The 9,937-nt window shown below is 37.4% G+C and overlaps 2 protein-coding genes and 1 pseudogene across 2 annotated transcripts; all 3 read left to right on the top strand.

The window, feature by feature from the left end:
- The first annotated feature begins 373 nt into the window (after positions 1-373).
- Positions 374-1,958, top strand: LOC144660807 (QRFP-like peptide receptor). The gene has a single exon (XM_078521534.1). The coding sequence runs from the start codon at positions 374-376 to the stop codon at positions 1,334-1,336; it is 963 nt and encodes a 320-aa protein (XP_078377660.1). The 3' UTR covers positions 1,337-1,958.
- Positions 1,959-2,925: 967 nt separating this feature from the next.
- LOC144661590 (QRFP-like peptide receptor) lies at positions 2,926-4,094 on the top strand. Its single transcript, XM_078522392.1, has one exon. It carries the CDS (start codon positions 2,957-2,959, stop codon positions 3,926-3,928), a length of 972 nt encoding a protein of 323 aa, XP_078378518.1. The 5' UTR covers positions 2,926-2,956; the 3' UTR covers positions 3,929-4,094.
- A 1,924-nt stretch (positions 4,095-6,018) lies between these two features.
- Positions 6,019-7,182, top strand: LOC144660407 (QRFP-like peptide receptor; annotated as a pseudogene).
- The last annotated feature ends 2,755 nt before the right edge of the window (positions 7,183-9,937 follow it).

Raw genomic sequence — 9,937 nt, 5'->3', positions numbered from 1 at the left:
CATGTTATTTTCACGTGTGAAGATATAATTTTTTCGCGCGAAAGATTTCCTGGTATTTCACTGATGTTTATATAATAAAAAACAATATGATCACAGCTGTCAGTATTGTGCCACGGAAGGAACCGCAAATAGCTTCCCTTCGTCATTGTTTGACGCCGCTAAAACATAGCGTACTGCAGGATGTTTATATGAAGATCTAACAATACCCAAAACGTTATTTGCAAAATTTGCATATCACAGGAGAATAAGGCCAAACTAGACCTCAACGAGAAAATTACAGTACAACATAAATAGAGTGTTCCTTTCTCGTAACCAAACCAGGAGAAAAAACAGTTTATGAAGAAAAGTGCTGAATAAGGACTTAACTACGAAAATGTCGGCAAACGTGAACACGACGATAAATGAGACGCAACTATGGAGCTGTTACAATAATCCTACAGCAAAAAAGATCGGACAAACCTTCGCTTACTGCCTGATCTTTGTTGTTTCGTTGGCTGGAAACATCTTCATTGGAATAATTGTCTACAAGACGAAATCCATGAGAAAATCCATTAACTTTTTAATCGTTAACATGGCCATGTCCGATCTGCTGTTTCCAATAATCCTGCTCCCCCAGAGACTAGTAGAGTTGTACGTCGACTCCTGGCTGATCAGTGGTCCTCTTGGCCAGGCCTTATGTAAGCTTGCTCCCTTCTTACATGATGTCTCCCTTGATGTTTCTATTCAGAGCCTGGTTCTCATAGCATTGGATCGATTTGGTGCTGTGGTATTTCCCCTCCGTTCCCCACTTATCAGTTCAAAGCTGTGCCCCTTCTTCGTTCTCGCCACTTGGATCGTCGCCATGGCTACCTGGTCTCCTTATCTCTTCGCCTACAAACTTGTTGAATATCAAGGAGGGCTGATGTGTGAAGTGCAGTGGCCGAATGAAGTCTTTGGAGTGTATTTAGATTACATGTTAGCAACAATTGTTGTATTCGTTTATACCCCCTTATCGTTGATAGCCATACTTTACATTTTCCTCTATGTAAAGCTAAAATCACAGACGTTTCCAGGCGAACAGTCCGTCAACGCTGGGCAGCAACGCGTGAAAAGGGAACGAGATGTGCTGAAGATGGCCATTGCTATTGTGCTAGGCTTTGCAGTATGTTGGGTGCCCTTCACTCTCGGGTTTCTTTTTTCCATCTTTGTATCGGACATACGGTCTTGTGGCCTCCAATACTTCTGGTTTGTAGCCTATTTTATGTCTCGCGCAAATTGTGCTATAAATCCTTGCATCTGCTTTATTTTCAGTGGAAATTATCGTCAAGCACTGAAGAATCTCCTTAGATGCTATTGAGCACCCCGTGGATAATCAGGCCTCAAAAATCGAGTCTCCACTGCATGATATTATTGGAAGGTTAAACGGATGATTCAGTCTTTAAAATGCTAGAAACTCATAATCTAACCCAAAACGCAAAATTGCGATTGTGCACTAAATAGTTACAAATAATACTTGAGGAAGACATTCCCTGTTTCGACTGAAACGTACAATGATATCAGTTATATTGCAAGGAGCTTCTTCAGTTTCCACTATTTACCAATTCAAACACCGCCGCACGGATTAAATGCGAAAAAAGGGTTAGAGTAATATATAGAGCGGTACATAAAAAGAAAATCTTTAGTTAAAGGGGAAGTATCACGGGATTTTGTGAAACTTCAAAAGCTAAGAAACATTTCAGTGTTATTGGTTCAGGTTCGTTATAAATTACCACCTAGTATACTAAAACTGTCGACAAGTGTCTCTAGCCATGGGTGGAAATTAAAGGATCGAAATGAATTACAACTTGAAAAATTCCGGCGGAATTCATTCAAATTCTCGCCGAGTTCTCGCATTATTGTTTCCAAAATATGATAGAAACGATCCTGAGTTTTCTTTTTTTCGAGAATTCGGTTGATATCTTTTTTGTGGTGTTCTAGGATTTAACACATATTGCCATTTTAGAACAGTCTTAAAAAAGACAACTCAAACTTGTAAATAACATTTATTTCAAACCTGGTTTCATTCTATTCGACGTACACTTCAGAAAACTTTGCAGTCAATTCGAAAGTATTTTGTAAACGTTTTGTGTAATTTTCGTAAGTGCAAAGGAAATTTCAGTCGACCTTTAACTCTAAATTATATTTATTTTAAAGTACTTCTGTTTATTTGCGTTAATGGACACTGGCTTTAAAATTTGCAATTTAAAGTTCTTCTCTTCTTCTCTTCTCTACATAATTTATTTTGTATTCAGGAAGTGTCTTTCGACCTGTAACTTTTAATTAATATTCTTTCAAAACAGCATTGTATTTGCTTCAATTTGAAACAAAAAAATAGTGACATTAAATAAAAGGACTCGGGTTTAGGGAATTCTTACAATTTAAGCAGAAATCATTTATCTCAAAGGAATTTTTTTCCGTCTTATAGAACTGACCATTAAAAGTTATAATTAGAGAATCGACCATTTCACAAAGAACTCAGTTATTATTTACATTACAACGCAATCGAACGGAGAGTCAATTTCAAACAAAACCTGGTCAACATGAACAGTAATAACATCAATTTTAATAAACTGTAATTAACAAAAAAACTGGATGGTGAAATGGTTCTCTAGTCCAAAAGGCAATTTTCGACTACAAACGCCTAAAGAAGCAAAAGATTTAAGTTTTCGGAAAACATGAATTATTCCGTGATCATATTATTCTTTCTGAATGCGCGGAATTAAAATGTCCTACATCACTACATTATCATATGGCAGCAGCTGTCTATTTTCAGTCGACATCGGAAAATAAAGCTGTTTCTAATAAATGCTGTCAGTTAGCCTTTGAAAAACGAATTGTTTGCGAATGAATAACCTCAAACGTTAAAGTTGGGCAACTAGATGAAAGTTACACCATTTGAGAGAGAAATAGCTGATTGATGACAACCTGAGCTACGAGAATGTTGGGAAACGTGAACACGACAACGAACGGAACACAGCTATTGAACTGCTACAATCCTACAGCAGAAAAAATCGGAACAACCGTCGCTTACTGCCTGATCTTTGTTGTTTCGCTGGCTGGAAACATCTTCATTGGAATAATTGTCTACAAGACGAAAACCATGAGAAAACCCATTAACTTTTTAATTGTAAACATGGCCATGTCCGATCTGCTGTGGCCGATTTTCCTGTTCCCCAAAAAATTCACAGAGTTGTACGGGGACTCCTGGATGATCAGTGGTCCTCTTGGCCAGACCTTATGTAAGCTGGTTCCCTTCTCAGTTACTTTCTCCCTTGCTGTATCTATTCAGAGCCTGGTTCTGATAGCATTGGATCGATTTGGTGCTGTGGTATTTCCCCTCCGTTCCCCATTCATCAGTTCAAAGCTGTGCCCCTTCTTCATTCTCGCCACTTGGATCGTCGCGATGGCTGCCTCGTCACCATATCTGTTCGTCTTCAAACTTGCGGAGTATCCAGAAGGAGTGATGTGTGCTCCGCAAGGGAATGATCATGAAGTCTTTCAAGCGTCTTCTTATGTCGAATATTTTTTAACAATACTTGTTGTATTGTTTTCCACCCCTTTAATTTTGATAGCCGTGCTTTACACCGTAGTCTATGTTAAGCTTAAGTCACACAGGATTCCAGGCGAGCAATCGATCAACGCTGGAGAGCAACGCAAGAAAAGGGAACGAAATGTGCTGAAGATGGCCATTGCTATTGTGTTAGGCTTTGCAGTATGCTTTGTGCCTTACTCTATCTGGTGGATTCTGACCCTCTTTGTATCGGACATAGGGTCAGATTGTGGCTTCCATTACTTCGGGTTGGTTGCCCGTTTTATGTCTTACGCAAATTGCACCATAAACCCTTGTATCTGTTTTATTTTCAGTAAAAATTATCGTCAAGCGCTAAAGAATCTTCTTAAATGCTTTTGAGCACTCCTCAGCAGGGCCACACCAAGTCAAATTTAAAGTGGATCGCAGAAACAATCAACTAAACTCGTGTCTTTACCAGTTATATTGATAGGTTAAACGAATGATTTCTTTAAAATGCTAGAAACGGAAATTTAAGTCAAAACTCGAATTGCGATTGTAAACTAAATAGCTGCAAATCAAACTTGAACAATACAAGGAAGGCATTGTTTATAAAGGTATATATAAATGTGCTTCTTTTCCAATATTTACCAAACAGCACCGAACAAATAAAATTCGAAAAAATAGAATCGAAATTAAAATAATGCAAATATCAGGATAGGCCGGATAAGATAAAATTATTATGTTTGAGGACGGTGAATAACCGCTCTCGTCAGATCCGTGTTAATCATAATTCCTTAATGGAAATGTCTTATTCATTATTTCAAGCATTAAAACCTTAAATGTTCCTTATCCATTTACTGTCTTAGCCCGTTATTCTTTATTCATAATTCCTCTTCCACCCCCGAATGTAGCTATATTGAAAACTTTATATGTAATTTTCGTAAGTTCATGGGAAGTTTTAGCTGTCCTGAAACTTGTAAATAATATTTATATCAAACCTACTTTCATTTGATATAATGTACACATCAGAAACACTTGTAGAACGGTTTAACAGTTCGTTTGGACACTGCATGGCTTAACAGTCATATCATAGTTACCGTATTTTCTCGATTAAACGCCGGACCCCGATTAAACGCCGGCCTCGTATAAACGCCGGGTCAAACTTGCTAGTTTTTAAAGGAGGTACCGGCGTTTATTTGAGGTCAAGAAAACAAGTAAATATATTCTGTTTGTCACAAATCTCGATTGCAACATAAACTATCCAATCCGTAATAGTGCACCTTTGGGAAATAATCACCTTTGGATACCCAGGGACACTTTTTCGGGGCAGAACGAAGAGAAAAATTGTCCCGCCTTGACAAAATGCCCCTTGGTCTCGAAGATCGGCAACAATAAATCAATCTTAAAAATTGGCAGAAAATTGCTGTCCGTTAATAAACGCCGGGCCCCGATTAAACGCCAGCTTCAAATAAACGCCGGGTTCACGAAGTCAAGTTTTAAATAAACGCCGGGGGCGTTTATTTGAGAAAATACGGTATATGGTAAACTTTATATGTAATTTACCTAAGTTCATAATAAGATGCAGTTGCTCTTTAACTTGTTATTAATATTTATTTCAAAGTTCTTCAGTTTGTTTGATTAATTTACACTTAAATTAGAAACTTTTCGGAACGGTTCTTTAGAGGTCTCTAAGGCTGTCTTTACAATTCGCCAGTTTGGAATCTTGTAAATTCTACAAATAATTTTGTTCTTTTCAGAAAGTTTCAGTTGTTTCCATTTGCGGAAAAAACGAAGACTTGGCAACTTCTCAACTGTAGGCTAAATCGTTCAGTTAAAGGAAATTCTAGCGTAAGCTGCAACAAAGAATATAAATTAAAACAATCCCTACAATAATTCTTTCAGCTTTACGATAAGGAAAGAATTCCGGAAATGGCATGAAACAACAACAAAAAAATATACATGAAAGAAAGGAAGTCGGACCATTTTTTCGCAAATAGCGAAAACTTAAATATTTGCATAACAATACACCTGAACTTATAAGCGAGCAATTTCAAACACTTCTGCAAAGAACAATTAACGACATATGAACATATGACAATTAATAAATGGAACCGTCGAGAGCTCTGACCAATAAAAACTGTGTGGATTTTCAGCAACAAGAAAATATAAAATCGCGAAAATTATAAGGCATCGTAGAGAAATTTATTTTTTCAGTATAACCCGGCATAATTATCCCGTGGCTACTTATTACAAAATGAAGTTACACTCCGGACCAAAAAAAAAGCAAGCTCTGAAAAGAATAATCATAGCACACCTTGATTACAGCTGTCGGTATTGTGACACGAAATGAACAGCAATTAGTTTTCCTTGGCCATATTTTTCTCCGCGTACAATACGCATAGAGAAGAATAAAGAACACAGGAAGTTCCGGCAAAAAGCCATCACATGATATTGTGCTCTCAATGCGCGGAAATTTCCTACATCATGACATGCTATATTTAATGATCGCTGTCAGTTAGCCTTTGAATATTGAACTGCTTTCGGACGGATGACCTCCAGCTAAATGCATGATTACGCAGTCTTCAACAGAACATAAATGAATTATGGGGGCTTGCAAGTTAAGTTAGGCAACGAGATGAAACATCTTTTGTGAGATAAATAGCTGAATAAGAACCTGAGCTACGCAAATGTCGGCAAATGTGAACACAGCGACGAATGGAACACAGTCATTGAGCTGCTTTAATCCTACAGCAAAAAGAATCGGAACAACCTTCGCTTACTGCCTGATCTTTGTTGTCTCGCTGGCTGGAAACACATTCATCGGAATAATTGTCTACAAGACAAAAACCATGAGAAAACCCATCAATTTTTTAATTGTAAACATGGCGATGTTCGATCTGCTGTCGTCGATTTTCCTGTTCCCCAAAGAATTCACAGAGATGTACGTCAACTCCTGGCTGATCAGTGGTCTTTTTGGCCAGGCCTTATGTAAGCTGGTTCCCTTCTTACAAGATATCTCCACCGCTGTATCTGTTCAGAGCCTGGTTCTGATAGCAGTGGATCGATTTGGTGCTGTGGTATTTCCCCTCCGTTCCTCATTCATCAGTTTAAAGCTGTGCCCGTTCTTCGTTCTCGCCACTTGGTTCGTCGCGATGGCTATCTTCTCCCCTTATCTCTTCGCCTACAAAATTGTTGAATATCAGGGAGGGCTGATATGTGTAGCGCAGTGAAATGAAGTCCATGGAGAGTCCTCATCTTTTGAAAATTACGTGTTAGCAATACTTGTTGTATTGTTTTACACCCCTTTATTGTTGATAGCCGTGCTTTACACTGTAGTCTATGTAAAGCTGAAGTCACAGAGGATTCCAGGCGAGCAATCGGACAACGCTGGAGAGCAACGCAAGAAAAGAGAACGAAATGTGCTGAAGATGGCGATTGCTATTGTGTTAGGCTTTGCAGTATGCTGGCTTCCCTTCACTATCTACTTAATTCTGTTCTTCTTTGTACCGGACATATTGTCTTGTAGCCTCATTCACTTCGGGTTCGTTGCCGTTCTTATGGCGCAGGCAAACTGGGCTATAAACCCTTGCATCTGCTTTATTTTTAGTGGAAATTATCGTAAAGGGCTTAAGAATCTACTGAGATGCTTTTAAGTACTCCAGGAGTGTTTTTAAGGTGGTTCGTAGAAGAATAAATTCAAGTCTAGTTTTCACTAGTAAGACTAGTACCGCATCTGGTAGGTTAAGCGAATGATTTCTTCACACGCAGGGTAAAGAAAAACATTAATCAACTACAAACCAGTTATGAAGTTTACAAGTTTCAGTTCGTAAATCTGTACAGAAGTATCATTACGTTAAAAAATTGTATTTGATCTTTCTGTTTTTAATTCAAAGAGATGTTAATTAACTAAATATCTCTTTCAAAACGCCTTATTCCTCTATGTATCGGCCTATGTTATTTAATATAATCATTTTGTTCGCGATATCTGGTATAAAATAGCCTAAAAGAATGCACCCTGAAAATATCTGTTTTAACCAAAGCACAATAAATTTTCTTTAGGGGGGGGGGGGGGGGGTTGGGGAGGAACTTGCCCATACATCAATCTGAGCGATGTACTCACATAGGTGCGGTAGTCAGCAGATACCTCTAAGGCGCATGAGCAGCTCCTCTCATTCTGAAATTGCCAAAACAATTTCAACAACAACAACAACATGACGCCGGGGTGATGGGAGGAGAGTTCGGTTCCTTTTTTTTGTAGCAGTTAAGAAAGGTTGTCTCAGTTGTGTCTTTAAAGCGGAAAAATGGATTTAAAAAAAAAGGATTAGAGTAACATATAGACCGGTACAAAGATAAAGAGAAAATCTTTAGTTAAAGGGACATGGTCAGCGTTCTTACCGCGCTGACCTGAACACTAGTTTTCACGTTTTGAAAAAAGACCACTGTGGACTTTTTTCAAAACGAGCCATCAGAAATCTGCTTCAATCTTCTCAGTTTTTCACTAAATGGAAAAATTTAGAAGAAAAAAAAAACACTGAGAAGATTGAAGCAGATCATAGTTCTGAAGGTTCTCTACGCGTATTTTGATTTCGGGTTAAGGTGGATTTTTTTCAAAACGTAAACGCTGACCACGTCCCTTTAACAGCTTTCCATTGAAAACCTGAGAAAGATCAAGTGAGATATTTCTCTGAAGCGATTGTATAGTCGACCTGAAACTTGTAAATAACATTTATTTCAAACCTGCTTTCACTTGATTCTGGCGATCGACTGTTGTACGATTGCTTAAAAAAACCCTCAAAGTAACTTACTGTGAATAAAACTTTTTTTTTTTTCTATAATTCACAAAGGTTCAGGTTTTCTATCGCAGCAAATAGCTATGTAAATATTAATTTAAAATTTGTGAAAGTTTTTTCAGGTTTAAAATAAGGAGGAAACAAGCAGCTTTATTATTTAACAATCCTACGCTTCATGTCATTTTGTAGGAGTCAAAATATAAACAGACGCTCTTTAATTTTTCCTTCTTCGGCTTCTGGCAAATACATGTCTTAGTTTAGACACTTTGGCAACCACTTTGACAACCAATGCAAGACCAATGTGTATTTTGTAATTAAATAAAACTCTTCCTAAAGGAGCACAAGAAGGTAATTCCGCTTTTAATACAAACACAATTAGACCAGCGTGTACACGGCGATAACTTGAGACCAGACGAGGAATAACTCTTTGGAGGAGTTTATTATAAATCGCTAATAAAACGCATCGCAGTAGTATTTAATTCGATTAAGTCTTGAAGCTTAAAGTGCAGCTTAAACCCCCATTGGAATAAATAACGTTTGAAGCTACCCCTTTATTTGACAGCATCTTTAATTCGCTTTTTTCACGATCCCATAATACATCTTGTTTACCCCCCAAAATTTTTGCATAAGCATTGTTTTCAATTTCTCTTGGGACGATTGTACGTCATCGTAAATCCCAAGAGAAATTGAAAACAATGCTTATGCAAAAATTTTGGGGGGTTAACAAGATGTATTATGGGAACGGTGAAAACAGCGAATGGAGAAAAAGACTTTGTCTATCCGTCAAAAAGCTTTCATTATGATTTCCTTTACATAAGAGGCGGTGGGGTTGTGCTTGTTAAGTCTAATTTCCCCCAGAAAAAAAGTAGAATATCTTACTTATTTGTTGACTGAGTGGGAAGCCTGAGCAGGAAGCTTCTGTCAATCACTTGCACGGATGTTAATTATCACGTGCAGTTCCCGGATGTTTTCCTCTTGGACACCTGCTTTGCTAAATCAGACATAATAATAATAATAATAATAATAATAATAATAATAATAATAATAATAATAATAATTATAATAATAATAATAATAATAATAATAATAATAAACCTTTATTTAACCACGATCTGTTTTAAAGCAAATACATGCTTGAGGGGTCGTGTGTACGTGTGACTAACTACCTACCTAAGAGAAATTAATATTACATTGTAATAAACTAAAATAAACGATATTATATTTAAATAAGAATAAGACTTAAAATTGAAAATCACACATGTGTTTTGGAGTTGTCTGGATTGACAAACTGCCAAAATTAAGTTTCTCGCCTTTTTGCAAAACTGCTTGTGGTTAGTGGTTGGTAGTAAGACGCCTTCAAAAGTGATATTGTTGAGCGCAAACTAAGGGAAACTACTCTAGAAAAGAAATCTATATAAATGCTATCCAGCAAAATGAATTGCGTTTTTGCCTTTGCCAGGACCACCACTGCTTCCCTTGCCAATGATTACCCTGTCAACAGTTCCACAAAGTAAATTAGTGCGACTTAAACGTTTTTGGAAATGAAAAATATTCACCCGTTTTGGATATGGCTCACAAGGTTTTAAACGATAAGCTTGAGGGATCTAAGAAGTTTTAT

The sequence above is a fragment of the Oculina patagonica genome, chromosome 7 (assembly GCF_052425735.1).
Source record: "Oculina patagonica isolate OP01 chromosome 7, crgOcupat, whole genome shotgun sequence".
NCBI lineage: Eukaryota > Metazoa > Cnidaria > Anthozoa > Scleractinia > Oculinidae > Oculina > Oculina patagonica.
The sequence above is the reverse complement of the archived record's forward strand: the minus strand, read 5'-3'. Positions and strand labels throughout refer to the sequence as shown.

Coding starts and splice junctions, on each gene's coding strand:
- LOC144660807 (XM_078521534.1), top strand. CDS start 374: ATGTCGGCAAACGTGAACACGACGATAAATGAGACGCAACTATGGAGC.
- LOC144661590 (XM_078522392.1), top strand. CDS start 2,957: ATGTTGGGAAACGTGAACACGACAACGAACGGAACACAGCTATTGAAC.